The 16,852-nt window shown below is 54.3% G+C and overlaps 1 protein-coding gene across 1 annotated transcript in view; it reads left to right on the forward strand.

Annotated features, from left to right (window-relative positions):
* MYH14 (myosin heavy chain 14) overlaps window positions 1-16,852 on the forward strand; it is a 103,297-nt gene that overhangs the window by 15,642 nt on the left and 70,803 nt on the right. Inside the window, 7 exon segments of the mRNA XM_053905659.1 lie at window positions 2,180-2,590; window positions 8,180-8,336; window positions 12,200-12,227; window positions 12,357-12,459; window positions 13,089-13,109; window positions 14,406-14,498; window positions 15,375-15,438. Of these exon segments, the coding sequence (XP_053761634.1) occupies window positions 2,180-2,590; window positions 8,180-8,336; window positions 12,200-12,227; window positions 12,357-12,459; window positions 13,089-13,109; window positions 14,406-14,498; window positions 15,375-15,438 (877 nt within the window).

Below are 16,852 nucleotides of genomic sequence, written 5' to 3' on the forward strand. Positions count from 1 at the left end.
GCCCGGGATTAGCCTTGGCAATTGGGGGGTCTGTGGCGTGGAGTGTGGTAGAACCCTGCTGCTTGACTGTGGGGACCCTTGGTTTGAGGCCTGAGAGCATCAGGCCCGAGGAGTGTGTGTGTGTGGGGGGGGGGGGGTCCGGGTGATGGGGCGCCCAGGTGGCTCAGTTGGTGGAGCGTCCGACTCCTGATTTGGGCTCAGGTCATGATCCCAGGGTCGTGGGATTGAGTCCCGTGTTGAGCTCCGTGCTGAGCATGGCTTTAAGATTCTCTCTCTCCCTCTGCCCCTCTTCCCCACTCTTGCAATCTTTCTCTCTCTCAAAAAAAAAAACCAAAAAAAAACCCAAAAAACAAAAAAAACCCAAACAAACCAGACTTGGCCGTTTGGAGGGACTTCTCCAGGGGAATGTTGGAGGTGGGGGGCCTGATGGGCAGAGGCAGAAACACTGAGATGGGGAGACAAATGCTCGCGAATTCCGGTGACTGGAGTGGCGGGGCAGTGATGCGGGCGTTTGAGGTGGTGGAAGAGAAGAGGCAGACGTCTTCAGGGACAGGGAGGGTGTTTTTCCCGACTGGTGCTTAGACCGCCCTGGAATTGATTGCTGTGGTCTATTCACCGCTGATCTGTGTGCCCTTTGAGGGCAGGGAGGGGTCTAGCACGTTCTGGCTCACCCAGTGTCTCCACCACGGCTCATCGGCTCAGCGCTCACACTGGCTGCAGAAGCTCCTCAAGGCAGGGCCCCATGGGAAACATCTCTGGGTCCCCAGACAGCCTCAGGGAATGTTGAGTGAATGGAGAAGTGAATGAATGGGGCCTCTCTCCCCATCCTAAAGAAAAGGAAGCCGGGTTGCCAGGAAGCAGGGCACGGATTACTAAAGCATGAGATTTGAGTCTGTTCTGCAATTGTGGGGTAGACCACAGGTGGTTGGGGAACCTGCGTGACAGAAATCAGATTGACACTTTCCTAGGGCTTACACCTAAGAGGTTGATGTCCTCATCATGACCCGGTCTGGCCCTCTTGGTCCTCCTTGTTACCTCCCCTACTGCCTTCTCCCCGCTGTTTATTCGGCTCCAGCCACACTGGCTTCTTACAATGCCGTAGACACATAGGCACACTCCTGCCTCAGGGCCTTTGCACTGGCTCTTCTCCCAGCCTGGAATGCTTTACCTCTTGACATTCCCATGGCTCATCCCTTCATCTCCCTCAGGTCTTTATTCAAATACCACATCAGAGAAGCCTTCCCTGGGCAATTAAAACTGCAGCACCCCTCAATCCTCACGTCTCCTGTTTCCTGCTTTATTTTTCTCCTTGACACTTATCACATTTAACATACTATATAATTTACTTATTTATCTTTTTATCTGCCTCCTGGGATTAGAGCAGCCCTATCCAACAGAAATACAATACAGGCCAAATATGTAATTTAGTATTTTCTAGTTGCCACATTAAAAATGAAAAAAAAAAAAACAACAACACACCAATTGGGGGTCACCTGGGTGGCTCAGTCGATTGAGTGTCTGACTCTTGATTTCAGCTCAGGTCATCATCCCAGGGTTGTGGGATCGAGCCCCGCATCAGGCTCTGCGCTGGGCATGAAGCCTGCTTAAGATTCTCTCTCCCTTTCTCTCCCCTGCGCACTCTCTCTTTTTCTCTAAAAGCAAAAAAGCCTTTTGAGTTTTTGAGGAAACCCTCAAAAGGAACAAGTGACATTAATGATATATTTATTTAACCGAGTGTATTCAAAATAATTATCATTGCAGTATAGCAGTCATCAAATATAAAAAATACTAACGATTATTTTGTGGTACCACGTCTTGGAAATCCGCCCTGCGTCTTATACTTAGGACCCTATCTCAGTTTGGATTCTCCATTTTAAGTGCCCAGGAGGCGAGCCCAGTGGCTCCCACACTGGACACACAGCACAGGGCCGGAAGGTAGAGGCGTTATTAATGTAGGCAGAATCCTTTGCTAAGGCTTTGAATGGTGCCTGGCTCAGCCAGGCTCGTTAGATAATTATTAAATGAATGAATGGAATTAGTAAAGGAGATCTGTGGGCCCATTTTGCAGATGTGTAAAAAGAGGTCGCGAAGAAAGGCAGTGGGGACGGCCTGGGGGCGGGAGCGGCCCCGGGCTGGGGATGGAGCCCCACCTGACTCCACTCTCTTCTCTCCCCTGCAGACCATGGCCGCGGTGACCTTGTCCGTGCCTGGGCGGAAGGCGGCCCCCAGGCCCAGCCCCGTGCCGGAGGCCGCCCAGCCCTACCTGTTCACGCCCCGTGGGCCGGGCGTGGGTGGCGGGCCCGGGGGCGCGGGCACCTCGCCGCAGGTGGAGTGGACGGCGCGGCGCCTGGTGTGGGTGCCTTCGGAGCTGCACGGGTTCGAGGCGGCGGCGCTGCGGGACGAGGGCGAGGAGGAGGCCGAGGTGGAGCTGGCGGAGAGCGGGCGTCGGCTGCGGCTGCCGCGGGACCAGATCCAGCGCATGAACCCGCCCAAGTTCAGCAAGGCGGAGGACATGGCCGAGCTCACGTGTCTCAACGAGGCCTCGGTGCTGCACAACCTCCGGGAGCGATACTACTCGGGCCTCATCTACGTGAGTGGCCTCCTGCGGGGAGGGCGGTGCTGGGGGGGGGGGGGGGGCGGAGGAGCTGGGTGTCAGCACCCGACTGGACTCGACTGACGCTGGGCGATTTCTAAGGGGCATCCCGCGCGGTTGCCAAATTACAATTTACTGGGCCGGCGGAACTGCCTCCGACCCCATTGGGGGTGGCCCGGAATATTATACAGTACATGCCCCGCACTTTACTGTTTTCCTCAAGTGTAAAAAAAAAATTCCGAGTTCGCAAATATAACACATCCAGAGGATTTTGAGAAAGGGATGCGGGTCTGTAATAATAATGGATAACAACCCCCGAGTATGGAAACCGGCAGGTCAGGCTCTGCGCTGACCGCCTTCCATGTGTTAATTCACTCCCTCTCACTTCGCACAGAGGAGAGGCTATTATTAAGCCCCTTTTATCTGAAAGGAAACTGAGGCCCCGAGAGATTTAATAACAGTAAAAGCTGACATTTGTTAAGCATGTACTAGGCACTCTTACCTATATTGTCTCCATACGCTTTCACAATTATAAAGCATGTCGTCCCCGTTTTACAGATTAAAAAACAAACACTGAGGCACAGAAAGGTCAAGTCCCTTGACCAAGGTCACCCAGTTAGACATGGCAGACCTGGGTAGTCTGGCTCCAGGCTCCATCCCTTTGCTCTGGTGCCTCTTAAGATAAAGATAATATTAGGGCGTCTGGGTGGCTCAGTCGGTTAAGCATCCGACTCGATTTTAGCTCAGGTCATGATCTCACAGTTCGTGAGTTCACGTCCCACATGGGGCTCTGTGCGAACAGCGCAGAGCCTACTTGGGATTCTCTCTCTCTCTGCCCCTCCCCTGCTTGCGCTGTCTCTCTCTCTCTCTCTCTCAGGAATAAATAAATAAACTTGAGAAAAAAAGATACAGGTGGAGTTGATGATAGTGAGGTTGACTATGGAGCATTTCCTACCTCCCATGATTTCGTCTTCACAGCGGATAGGAGGAGTAGGCCAGTGGTTCTCAAGCCTGTCTTTGCCTTAGAATCATGCGGGGAATTTTTTGAAAATATAGCACCTGAGCCCCATCCCCTGTGTAAATCAGCCTTTCTGGGGCTGTGACAAGGCCGTTGGTCTCTTTAATAAGCTTCCAGGGTGGTTCTAATGGGCAGTCAGAGCGTTATTAGAGCAAACAGGATTAAAGAGATTGACAAAGAATGTCGACAATAATAACGAAAAATAATAATAATGGTGGCTAGCAAATATTTACTGAGCACTTACCATGTGCCAAGTGCTGTTCTAAGTGCTGACTGGGTTATCAGCGCACCCCTGGGTGGGGGACTGTTGTTATCACCTGATGTTCAGGAATGTCAAGTGACTTGGGTCCTGGGTCACCTAGATAGGAAGGAGTCAGGTCGGGATTTGAACCCAGGCGGCTGGCCCCAGAGTGGTATTCCAAACATCTGCTTACAGGACTGTGGTCTCACCGCCTTGGTGTGCCCCCCTCCACCAAGAAAAATCATTAAATTCCTAGCTAACACCTCGAAAGGAACAGTGCTGGTTTTATATTAAAAACAACAACAAAACTTAAAAAAAAATTTTTTTTTACATTTATTTATTTATTAAAAAAAAAAAATTTTTTTTCAACGTTTTTTATTTATTTTTGGGACAGAGAGAGACAGAGCATGAACGGGGGAGGGGCAGAGAGAGAGGGAGACACAGAATCGGAAACAGGCTCCAGGCTCCGAGCCATCAGCCCAGAGCCTGACGCGGGGCTCGAACTCACGGACCGCGAGATCGTGACCTGGCTGAAGTCGGACGCTTAACCGACTGCGCCACCCAGGCGCCCCATTTACATTTATTTATTTTTAAGGACAGAGACAAAGCGCCAGCAGGGGAGGGGCAGAGAGAGAGGGAGACCCAGAATCTGATGCAGGTTCTAGGCTCTGAGCTGTCAGCACAGAGCCCGATGTGGGGCTCAAACCCACGAACCGTGAGATCATGACCTGATCTGAAGTTGGACACTCAACCGACTGAGCCATCCAGATGCCCCCAAAAACAAAACTTTAAGGAGAGTGATGAAAGGACATTGACATCAGGAGTGACATATATCAAAATATTATAAACATTAATATTTATATATAAATATTATACTATAATATTATAAATATATTTACTAGAGATAGTATATATTGTAAATAAATGAAGAGGCCCCACTATCCACCCTGTTAAAGGTCACAAAGCACAAGATCAGAGGTGTTTGTTTTTTTAAAAATTTTTTTTAATGTTTATTTATTTTTGAGACAGAGGGAGGCAGAGCATGAACGGGGGAGGGTCAGAGAGAGAGGGAGACACAGAATCCAAAGCAGGATCCAGGCTCTGAGCTGGCAGCACAGAGCCCAACGCGGGGCTCGAACCCACGGACCGTGAGATCATGACCTGAGCTGAAGTTGGATGCTTAACAGACTGAGCCACCCAGGCGCCCCAAGATCAGAGTATTTTTATGAAGTCAGACTCCCATTTAGGAAGGAGGGAACCGAGGCTGTGAGAGCCAGTGGCTGGCTCAGGCCCCTCCACTTGTAGTGACGGGCACGGGCTTTGAATTGAGGGCTGTCTGACCCTGGATGGCGTTGGCACCTTCTCCAGGCCGCACTGGCCCCTGCTGAGTCCTCCCTTGCTCTCGCAAGCCCTGGGAAAGAGACCTCTGCTCTGGATCTCACAAATGGAAGTGACATGGAAGATTCCAGAAGACTAGAAAGGAAGCTAATTGGGCCTTAATAATAATCATTAGCACTTAGTGAATGCCTGCTTTCCCTGTTCTAAACTTTCTGATGTGATCTTGCTGACCCGCCCCCCCGGCCCCCTTGCCCAGGGCTGCAAGGTAGGAATTAGCAACTATTCCCACATCTTGGAGAGGAGAGGCCGTTGGCCCGGCAGTAGTTAGCAGCTAACGTATTGCGCCCGCACAGGGCGCCCGGGCCCTTGCTGTGCCCCACTCGTGCAACGTGAGCCTGCGGATGGTTCCCAGCAGCCGTATGTGGATAGTGCTGTTCCTGTCCTCGTGTGATGAGAAAGTGAGACCCAGAAAGCTCCAGGCGCTTGCTCAGGGCGCCAGCCAGAAGGTGCTAGAGGTGTCATCGGGCTGCACCCCGTCCTGCCTTCGGGCCCCCGCTTTGTAAATATGTGCTTAGCGGCTGACCGGTGATGGGGAAGGCGGTGTCGCCCGGTGGAGAGTGAGGTGTCCGGGGCGCCAGAAACCCGGTTTCGGCCACTACTAACGTTATTTGGCTTTGAGTCGCTGAGGGTCTCAGTCCCTTTGCTGGGATGCTTCGGGCGTGGGGAGCACACGCTGTGCTCCCTGCTCCTTGAGGCACCGAAGATGCCCTGTGGCGGTTCCCTCCGAATCTTTCTAGGTGGTGGGGGCGCCCCGGTGGCTCAGTCGGTTAAGCGTCTGACTCTTGGTTTCGGCTCAGGTCATGATCTCACGGTTCGTGAGTTCGAGCCCCGCATCAGAGCCTGCTTGCGATTCTCCCCGTGTCTGTCTCTTTCTCCCTGCCCCTCCCCCACTGGCGTGCACGCACGCTCGCGCTCTCTCTCTCAAAATAAATAAATAGCCATTAGACAATAAAAAGAATCGTTCTAGGCGGTGAGGGTTAAAAGCCCCATTTCCCAGGCCTGGGGACTGAGGCTCAGAGAGGGCAAATCCCTCCGATGTGCCAGCCACACGCAGCTGGAAACCCGGGATGACTCGGCTTCCGAAGTGTGAGCGAGCTCCGAGCTCCCAGGCGGGATGGGTAACATGAGAGTCTCGGACCTGCGTTGGGAGTGCCTTTTATGGGCCCCGCCTTGGGCCAGCTGGTTTTTATTCATTATCTCCCTTAATCCCCACAGCCTCTGTAATGAGGTGGGGAGGAGACCGAGACTGGGGAGAGAGACGGGGTGGGGGGGGGAGGGAGAGTTGCTGGGCTGGTCCGCTTCAGAGCCCCGAGGGCTGGGGGCGCGGGGCTCCAGACCCTTCTGCCGGGCGTCCCCAGCTCTGCATGCCCCAGCCTCTGCCCTTTGCTCCCTGGCCTTGGCAGCCAGCTTGGGTTGCCACGGGGTGGAGGGGTGTCGCCCGGGCAACGAGGTGTGGCTGGCAGGAGGGGGCTGCGGTGAGCCGATGGGTGGCGTGGGGAGGGGGTTCCTCTGCCAGCCGGGAGTGGGGGCCGGGGCGCCAGGAGCCATGAGATACCCTCCCAGGGAATGTGGTCCGGCCGCCCCGCCCTCTGCTGCGAACAGGGGAGCTCAAGGCAGGGAGGGCAGACACCCAGCAAACCGGTTGTTCTGCTCCCGGCCCGGCCACCCACCCTCCCACCATTAAAAGGTTGGCACCGGGGGGAGCTGGGCCAGCCTGTGGTGGCCACACCCTGAGAAGCTGTCTGAGCTTAAAGCAGTCCTTGTACCAGGCAGCTAAGTAGCTGGCTAGCTGGCTGAATAGCCCAGCGGCTTAATAGTTAACTAGCCGGGTCCCCGAGCAGCTAACTGTCTGGCTAATTTTGTGGGCAACTCCAGCTAGCTTCGCCGGCTAGCTCTCTGGGTTGGTCTAGCTAGGTGGCCAGGCAGCTCTCTAGCCATCCTGTCGCCCCTCTGTGCCCTCAGTGCCTCCCGTCTACCAGATGCTCTGTGTGAGCTGGAAAAGCTCTTAACCCGTTAACGGGGCCCTGAACCCCAGGCCCCCACGGGTGTGACGACGAATTCGGGGCGTCCGTAAACTTGGACGCAAGAAAAATGGCAGCTTTATTTCCACGCACCTTGAACCTGACGCTTAGCATTTCCAAACCCCAATGGGAGTGTGCCTCAAAGGCTGTCGCGTACGAGGCCCTGTGAGTCTGTTTTCAGTAGAGACCGCAGACTTGTCCCTGTCCCGTTTCAGCTGCAGAGACTGTGATGGCTTCTGAGGGTGTTTTATGCGCATGCGCACAAAGACATCCAAATTATTCCTCTTTTGCCTCTTTCGGTGCAAACAGCGCTCACCTTGTTTTCTTTATTCGATAATGTTTTGGAGAGAATTCTCCATCTGTACACCGAGAGCATCCTAGGAATCCATGGAAAGAACACGCATGCTGGGTCAGCTGGACACACCTGCAGCTCTTGATCTCGGGATCATGGGTGTGAGCCCCAAGTCGGGGGTAGAGATGACTTAAATAAGTTAAAAAAAAAAAAAAAAAAAAAAAGAACATGAAGGCAGGTCGTTTTCAGTCTCCCGCCATTATATAGGGTGGTGCACATGAGCTGGCACATGGTCGCTTTCTGTGTGTGTGTGTGTCCAGGCGGTGATGGGCTGTGAGCCAAGTCTGGCCAAGTCTGGCTGTAAAGGCCACACTCTCTCTCACGGTGAATCATCCATACAGCACTTTTGTGCCATTTGGAAAGATCCTCTTCTACCATCAGCCTGAAAGTCTTTGTAACAAAAGTTCGAATCTACGTTCTCCTGGTGTGAATGGCAACCCCTCTGATGGATATCCTCGTTCAGTGCACAACGTGCCCAGCCGCACATGGCAGTCCCATGCTGCCCTCTGGGCCTCAGGCAGGCAGCTGAAGCCCTCTCCTTTCTTGCCCATTGCAGACGTACTCTGGCCTTTTCTGTGTGGTCATCAATCCATACAAGCAACTTCCCATCTATACGGAGGCCATTGTGGAGATGTACCGGGGCAAGAAGCGCCATGAAGTACCACCCCACGTGTATGCGGTGACAGAGGGGGCCTACCGAAGCATGCTCCAGGGTGAGTGTGGGGCTGGGACTGCTGGACATGTCTTTCCAAGGGGGGCTGGTCTGGGGGTCAGAATAAGATGACAGGTTAAGAATTTCAGACTCTGTGAGGCTTCTTTGTGCGGCAGGAGGAAACACAAATGGAGGGCTCAGCGGGCAAGTTCTGGTCCTACCAGACAGGCCCCCTTTTTATTTGTCTCTGTGTTCGCTCACCCAGGCCTCTGCAACATTTCCTCTTGAGACAGTGATTCTTGGTGTTCATTCATTCAACACTTATGTCGTGGACATGATCTGCGTTGCCACGGAATTCATGTCAGTCCCATAGATGATGGGCAACATGGGGTTGCTGTGTACAGCTGGTCAGGTTGCACAAAGATGTCCAGGCAGGGGCACAGGGGTGACTCGGTTAAGCGTCTGACTTCGGCTCAGGTCATGATCTCATGGTTCACGAGTTCTGAGCCTGCTTCGGATCCTGTGTCTCCCTCTCTCTCTCTGTCCCTCCCCTGCTTATGCTGTGTCCCTCTTTCAAAAGTAAGTAAGACATTTACAAAATTTTTAAAAAATTTTTAATGGTTTATTTATTTTTGAGAGAGCGAGAGAAAGCACGAGCAGGGGAGGGGCAGAGAGAGAGGAGGACACAGAATCCGAGGCAGGCTCCAGGTTCCGAGCCATCAGCACAGAGCCCGACGCGGGGCTCGAACTTATGAGCTGTGAGATTGTGACCTGAGCCGAAGTGGGATGCTTAACTGACTGAGCCACCCAGGCGCCCCTAGAAAAAAAATATATATAGTTTTTTAAATTTTTTAACGTTTATTCATTTTTGAGACAGAGAGAGACAGAGCATGAATGGGGGAAGGTCAGAGAGAGAGAGGGAGACACAGAATCTGAAACAGGCTCCAGGCTCTGAGCTGTCAGCACAGAGCCCAACGCGGGGCTCGAACTCACGGACCGTGAGATCATGACCTGAGCCGAAGTCGGACACCCAACCGACTGAGCCACCCAGGCACCCCAAAAATATTTTTAAAAATGAAAAAAAAAAGATGTCCAGGCAAAATTACATAATTCACGTGTCTTATACATAATGTAACCATTATGTATTTATTGTAAGTTTATTTGAATAACTTTGGTTTATATAAAGCACATTCACTATTTTAAAATGTATGTCTTACTGACGTATAATAATATGCAGCAGGATATTTATATGGTACCTATATACTTACATCATTTATATCCTTATATCACTTGTGTATCTTATATCATTTATTACATGCCATCGTTCTATCGTGTGTTATAATAACGCATTTATATTATATAACGCAGTGGTTCTCGGAGTGTGGTGTCCTCACCACCAGCATCAGCGTCACCTGGGCACTTGTCAGACCTGCCAACTTGGGCCCCACTCCAGACCTGCTAAGTCAGAGAAACTCTCGGGGTGAGGCTCAGCGGTCAGTGTTGGCACAAGATTCCTGGGCTCCTTCTGGGGATTCTGATGCTGGAGCCAAGTTTGAGATCCACTGGTGTAATATCCGATATATCACATGCCTGCATTATGCGATAGAACGCATCCGTATGCGATGTTCTTGTATTCACATTATAAATTTCTATGTAATCATCGGGAGCGCCGATTGCCTTTCGTTATGTCACCTAATTTGTTCTACGTTTCTTTTTAAAATAATTTTTAGCCATTATTACATATTAGTTATTACGTCTCGGGAATAAATCAACGTACAATAAAGTAAGGGTGAGTGGCTACTCTGTGCTAGGCACCTTTTGTGAATCAACAGGTTTAAATCTCACAGCAACCCCATGACGTAGGTGTGCTTGTTATCCCTGCTTTCCAGATGGGGAAACTGAGGCACAGAGCGGTGCGGTCATTGCCTACAGTCCAGTGGTGGGTGGGTGTCTGGGATGGGACTTGAACTGAGGGCCCCCAACCTCCACCTCCCTGTAAGTCACGCTGTGTGTCGCATCCTCCTCCTGGGCTGGGTGCTGTGGGTGTTAACGTGTGACCCGCCTGGGTTCCGATTCCGCACCCCAACTCGGCCCCTTGCTTGCTGTGTGACCCTGGCAAAGTGGCTCCCCGTCTCTGAATCTCAGTTTCCTCACCTGTAAAATGGAGGTGATAAACCTCAGCTGAATAGAACGTGGTTCACTCAACAAACTACAATTCGTGCTGGGTGTGTGAGATTCAAAGACGTGAGAGCGAGATCCTGGGCCCCAGGGCTCAGCCCCGGACACAAAACAGGCCACAAAGCAGCAATCTATACCAGCTAGTATGTAGAAACTTTTTGGACGTTCTCTCTGAGTTCTGACTACAGCCCTGTGATGTCAGGGCAGATTTGAGCCCCGTTTTTGAGATGGGAAAACTGAGGCACAGAGCACCTCAGAGTTACTAGGCAGAGGGGAGGCTGGACCTTGAACCCACGTCCGTATGGCTGCCAAACCAGGCTGAATGCAGCTCTCCCTCTGGCTGAAAACCACGTAGAGGCCTCCTGTCCTGCTTAAAAACCATCCAGATCTTTTTTTTTTCTTTTAAGTTTATTTATCTATTTTGAGAGAGAGAATTGAGTGTGAGCAGGGGAAGGGCAGAGAGAGAGAGAGAAAGAAAGAGAGAATAAATCCCAAGCAGACCCCACACTGTCAGCGTGGAGTCTGACGTGGGGCTCAAACTCATGAACTGTGAGATTATGACCTGAGCTGAAACCCAAGAGTCGATTGCCTAACCGACTGAGCCACCCAGGCGCCACCCCCCATTCAGAGCCTTTAACCATGGCCTCCAAACCCCTCTGTACCTATCTCCAGCTCTGTCCTGTCCCCCGGCCTCAGTGGCCTCCTTTCTGTCTCTCAGACATCTCCAGCTTGGTCCCACCACAGGGCCTTTGCACTGGCTGTGTCCTCTGCCTGGAATGCTCTTGCCCTACTTCCTCGTCCTGTAGGGCTGAGCTGAAACACCACCTCTTCGGGGAAGCCTTCCTGGCTCTCTACCCCTCAGTCATTTCTTTACGCCAGGGTTTCTTATTCCTCACCCTATTGGCATTTGGGGCTGGATGATTCCTCACATAGGGGCGTCTCATGCATTGTAGGGTGCTTGACAGGATGCCCGGTTGTGACAATCAAGGATGTCTGCGGGCATTACTAACCAGTCAGATCACCTTCGGTTTTACTTGATGTGCTTCTTGTCCCCACTCAAGCAGAAGCTGTGTGAAGGGGCAGGGACCTTGCCAGTTCCCACTGTCGTAGGCAGTCAGTGCACGTTTCTTGAAGGGTTGTGTCAGGTGCAGGGTGAGCGCTGGGGGAGTCGCTGCTGTGTTGTGGCCTGTTGGATGTCAAAGGCACACGCAGGGGCTCAAATTGAAGTTTGTTGAAGGAATGACATTCTTTCCGGTTGGAGTTCGTCGGCTCCTTTTGATGGGGCAGGAGACTGAGGCTGAGAGAGGGGTAGCTACTTTGCCAGCATCACATAGCAGGCAAGAGGCTGAGTTGGGCTGGGGTATTAGAATCCAGGAGTGTCACACACCAAAGCCCTTCTTGGGGGCGGGGCGCCGGGGTGGCTGAGTCGGTTGGGCATCCGGCTTCCGCTCAGGTCATGATCTCGCAGTCCCTGGGCTCGAGCCCCACGTCGGGCTCTGTGCTGACGGCTCAGAGCCCGGAGCCTGCTTCGGATTCTGTGTCTCCCTCTCTCCCTGCCCCTCCCCTGCTTGCGCTGTCTCTCTCTCTCTCTCTCAAAAATAAATAAACATTAAAAAAAAAAATTTTTTAAACCCTTTTTGGGGGCAAAAGGCTTCCTTACCCCCTTTGAAAAGGGTTTGGTATAAGGGACCAAAAGTCTCACTAGAGAGACCCTCCAGGTGACCTGTCCCCCTCTATCTCTTCCAGATCGTGAAGATCAGTCCATTCTCTGCACGTGAGTAATCCTGGAGGACTTCCTGGAGGAGGCAGGGTCCTGGCTGGGTGTGGCTCTGCTTGGAATGGGCAGGTCTTACCTGGCACCACGGTCCACCCTTTTGCTTCCCCCTTGTGTTCTCCCCCATAGTGGGGAGTCCGGGGCTGGGAAGACAGAAAACACCAAGAAGGTCATCCAGTACCTCGCCCACGTGGCATCGTCCCCAAAGGGCAGGAAGGAGCCAGGCGTACCGGTGAGTTACCTGCCTTGGGACCCGCTCTGGACCCTGCCACCGGCAGTGCCCCCTCCATCTCAGGCTCTACTTTCCCCATGGTCCCCTGCCTCCCGTGTGGAGGGCCGCAGCTGGGAGCCTTCAACCGGCTGCCCGTGCTGCCTCCGCGCCTGCTGTGTGCCTGGAAAGGGAAATTCGAGGGCCGGCTTGACCCCCTTAGCCCTTGGAGCGGCACCCAGCACGTGGTAGGCGCTGACGGTCTTGAGCACCTACTGCGTGTCGGGCCTGATCTGAGCACCTGCAGTCCTCAGTGTACTTCAGCAGGGAGCGTCTACGTAGTGCCCGTCTCTCTTCTTACGTTAACCCCAACGCTCCAGTGAGTGGGTGTCGTTTTCCGGAGTGAAAGAGGAGGAACCGAGGGCGAGGCTGGGGTGCCTTGGTCGTCGGAGGTCACGCTCCCAGGAAGGGGCTGGAGAGGATTCGAATCCGGGCCACCCGACCCCACGTGCCCAGTTTCGCAGCCCCTCACATCTCTCCCCACCCTGCCCGCCACCCGGGACCTCCGGTTCACCTGTGTGTCTGTCCACGTTCCATGTGCCGCGTCCCGGTCTGTGTCCTGGTCCGTGTCTCGTGTCCCGTGGCTTCCTCAGGCTGCCATCACCGTGTCTTATGTGAGTAGCCGGGAGTCGCCTCAAGTCCTGCCCTCGTGTCCCGTCCCCCGGGTCCGCCCCGCCCACGTCCTCCCGGCAGACAGGTCCAGGGCATGCCGGCCACCGGGGAGCCGTGCTCCTGTTTCTGTGGGCGTGCCCGGCCGTGCGCCGTCACTTAATGCAGCCCCACTGTGTACGTGCGGGGCTCCCACTGCTGTCGTGGGGCACACACCGGGTTCCATGCTACGGTGTGGTATGGCCCTACCATGGCCCACGCAGCTTGTTGATGTCAAAATTCTTTCTAATGTTCAGAGTCAGACCTGAATGGTCGAAGAGACCTACCGCCTCTTGAATGCCTACTAGGTGCCAGACTTTGAAGCACGTCATATTGACAGTACAGATCTTTTTTTCTTTTTTAAAAAAATTCTTATTTATTTATTTATTTAAAAAAAAATTTTTTTTAACGTTTATTTATTTTTGAGAGAGAGAGAGACAGAGCATGAACGGGGGAGGGGCAGAGAGAGAGGGAGACACAGAATCGGAAGCAGGCTCCGGGCTCCGAGCTGTCAGCCCAGAGCCCGACGCGGGGCTCGAACTCACGGACCGTGAGATCGTGACCTGAGCTGAAGTCGGACGCCCAACCGACTGAGCCACCCAGGCGCCCCCAAAAATTCTTATTTATTTATTTTGAGAGAGAGAGAGAGAGTGAGTGCGGGACGGGCAGAGAGAGAGGAAGAGAGAGCATCCCAAGCAGGCTCCTTGCTGTTAGCACACAGCCTGATGCGGGGCTCGAACTCATGAAAACCATAAGACCATGACCGGGGCTGAAACCGAGAGTCGGATGCTTATCCGACCGAACCAACCGGGCGCCCCTAGGTTTTTTTTTATTTTTATTTTTAATGTTTATTTATTTTTGAGAGACAGAGACACAGAGCACGAGTAGGGCAGGGGCAGAGAGAGAGGGAGACAGAGAATCCGAAGCAGGGTTCAGGCTCCGAGCTGTCAGCCCAGAGCCCGATGCGGGGCTCGAACTCCGGAACTTCGAGGTCATGACCTGAGCCAAAGTCAGACGCTTAACCGACTGAGCCCCTCAGGCGTCCCTCTCAAGGGATCACGTTGTGATCTACAGCTGGCTTTCGTTATGTTTTGTGATGTTTCCACTTCTCCTTGTATCTTGGAGTTTCTCCCTGTTCCCTTAACAATCGGGAAAGCAGGCCCCAGCCAGTTGCAGCACAGACCCCCCCCCCCCCCCCACAGCTGGGCCAGCCCCCCTACCCCGGGCGGTCCTCACTGACCTGCTGTCTCCCACGCCCGCAGGGTGAGCTGGAGCGCCAGCTTCTTCAGGCCAACCCCGTCCTAGAGGCCTTCGGCAATGCCAAGACAGTGAAGAATGACAACTCTTCTCGATTTGTGAGTGCCTGGGGCGGGGGGTGGGGGGAAGGGAGGCCGCAGGTTGGCTGCAGGGTCAGTGAGATGGGAGGTAGGAGTGTAGGGGGTGGTAAAGGGGAAAGGAAGATGGTGTGGACTGGCTGAGGGAGGAGGGTGCCGGGAACTAGACTCCTAGGTCTGAGGGAGGAGCCAGGGACTGGACTGCTGGGTCTGAGGGAGGAGGGGCCAAGGAAGGAGGGACCAGGGACTGGACTGCTGGGTCTGAGGGAGGAGGGGGTGGCGGCCGGGACCCCTGAGTCTGAGGAAGAGGGGCTGGGGTTTGAACTCCTGGGTCTGAGGGAGGAGGGGCTGGGGGCCTGGGCTCCTGGGTCTGAGGGAGGAGGGGGCTGAGGGCCTAGACCCCTGGGTCTGGGGGAGGGGCTGGGGGCCAGGACTCCTGGGTCTGAGGGAGGAGGGGCTGGGGGCTTGGACTCCTGGTCTGAGGGAGGAGGGGCTGGGAGTCTGAACTCCTGGGTCTGAGGGAGGAGGGGCTGAGGGCCTGGACTCCAAGGTCTGAGGGAGGAGGGGCTGGGGGTCAGGACTCCAGGGTCTGAGGGAGGAGGGGCTGGGGCAGGACTCCTGGGTGTGAGGGAGGAGGGGGCTGGGGGCCTGGATTCCTGGGTTGAGGGAGGAGGGGGCTGGGGCCTGAGGAAAGCAGTCAAAGGGGCCTGGACCTTAGCTTCCCCAGGGACCCCCTGGTTGGGACCTCATGATTGGGATGGGGTTCAGGAGGAGGGAGAAAGAAAGTTGAGATGCCGCCCTAGTTCTGGGAGGGGTGAGTGTGGGTTAGGGGTGCTGTTCAGGTCCTCAGGGGGGGCAGGAGGACCCTCAGCTAACTCCCAACCCCTTCCTTCCCAGGGCAAATTCATCCGCATCAACTTTGACGTGGCCGGGTACATCGTGGGCGCCAACATCGAGACCTGTATCCTCTCGTTAGCCCCCGAGGGGCACCTGGCGGCCGGGGAGGGTGGCCCTTGGGGTCTCCCTGCTTGCAGGAAACAGGTGTTCACACACACTGGGAAGCCTGGCTCCTCGCTGCTCAGAAACGGTGCCTCAGTTTCCCCCTCTGTGAAAGAGAAAGGAACCTTGGGTAGGCGTCGGTGCAGCACCTCCCCGTGGAGGGAGGAGGGCAGGGGCGGTGGGTTGGCCGCGGCTTTACCGCAGAGAGAGGACACAGGGCACAGCCAGCAAAGGGAGAAGGTGCTTGGGGCAAGTGTGGGGGGGACCAGGGCAGAGTCTCCTCCCCCTGGAGGCACACACGATGCACAAGGTGCGACAACGCATGTGAGGTGTCGATCAAACAGAGGAGCTCCAGGAGTGCAGCATTTAAGAGGAGGGGCAAAGAAATCACAACGACCTGGGTTCACATTCTGGCTCTGCCACTTTGAGCCGTGGGACCTATGGTATGTTATCTGACCGCTCTGTGCCTCAGTTTCCCCCTGTGTGCACAGGGAAGGATCACAGAACCTGCCCTCGAAGGGTTGTAGGACAATGGGGGTCAAATTAGTAGCATGGCATCCACCACATGGTAAGCATTCCAGAACGAGCTGCCATCGTTAGGAGTTAATGATGGGAACAAATTAGCAATGTCCTTATGGGAGTTACTGGCAGCTTCCTGGGGCTTTTGGCCTCGGGTCCCCTGGAGCTACCGGCACCTGCAGCCCACTGCTCCTCAGCATCGAGGCTCCTGCTTACGCAGGTTCTTAGAGTGCCCGGCTCTTCCTGCCCCATCCATCCCGCCATCTTGTACCTCCTCTGACCCCGTGGTTCCTGGTGGGGGGTGGGGGGGGGAGAAGGACATTTGTCTTCTCTGCCCACCTCCAGATACAGACTTTCTTTGTCCACACTCCCCTTCTAGTTCCAGCTGCCCCCTCTGGGCAGATCTCTAGTGCATGGCTGCCTCTGCCTTGGGGCCAATGACCAGCCTGTGGGCTGATGTTCATGGAGGGTGAGGTGGGGGGGGTGCCACCCCCAGGCCAATCAGCAATCAGGTGGGTCTCAGGCTCAACCTGATCCCTCAGCCCTAGCGTCACCATGACCAGAATTTTTTTTTAAGTTTATTTACTTCTTTTGAGAGAGACAGAGACAGTGCAAGTCGGGGAGGGGCAGAGAGAGAGAGGGAGAGAGAGAGAGTCCCAAGCAGGCTCCACGCCATCAGCACAGAGCCCAATGTGGGGCTCGAACCCGTGAAACGATGAGATCATGACCTGAGCCAAAACCCAAGAGTTGGATGCTTAACCGACCGAGCCACCCAGGTGCCCCGAGCACGACCAAAATTTCTTGAGGGTTTCTCCTCTGAGAGCTCACCCTATGAGATCCCAGGTCCTCTCTCTGTA

This window comes from Panthera pardus, unplaced genomic scaffold (assembly GCF_024362965.1).
Source record: "Panthera pardus isolate Hobbes unplaced genomic scaffold, ASM2436296v1 HiC_scaffold_18, whole genome shotgun sequence".
Lineage (NCBI taxonomy): Eukaryota > Metazoa > Chordata > Mammalia > Carnivora > Felidae > Panthera > Panthera pardus.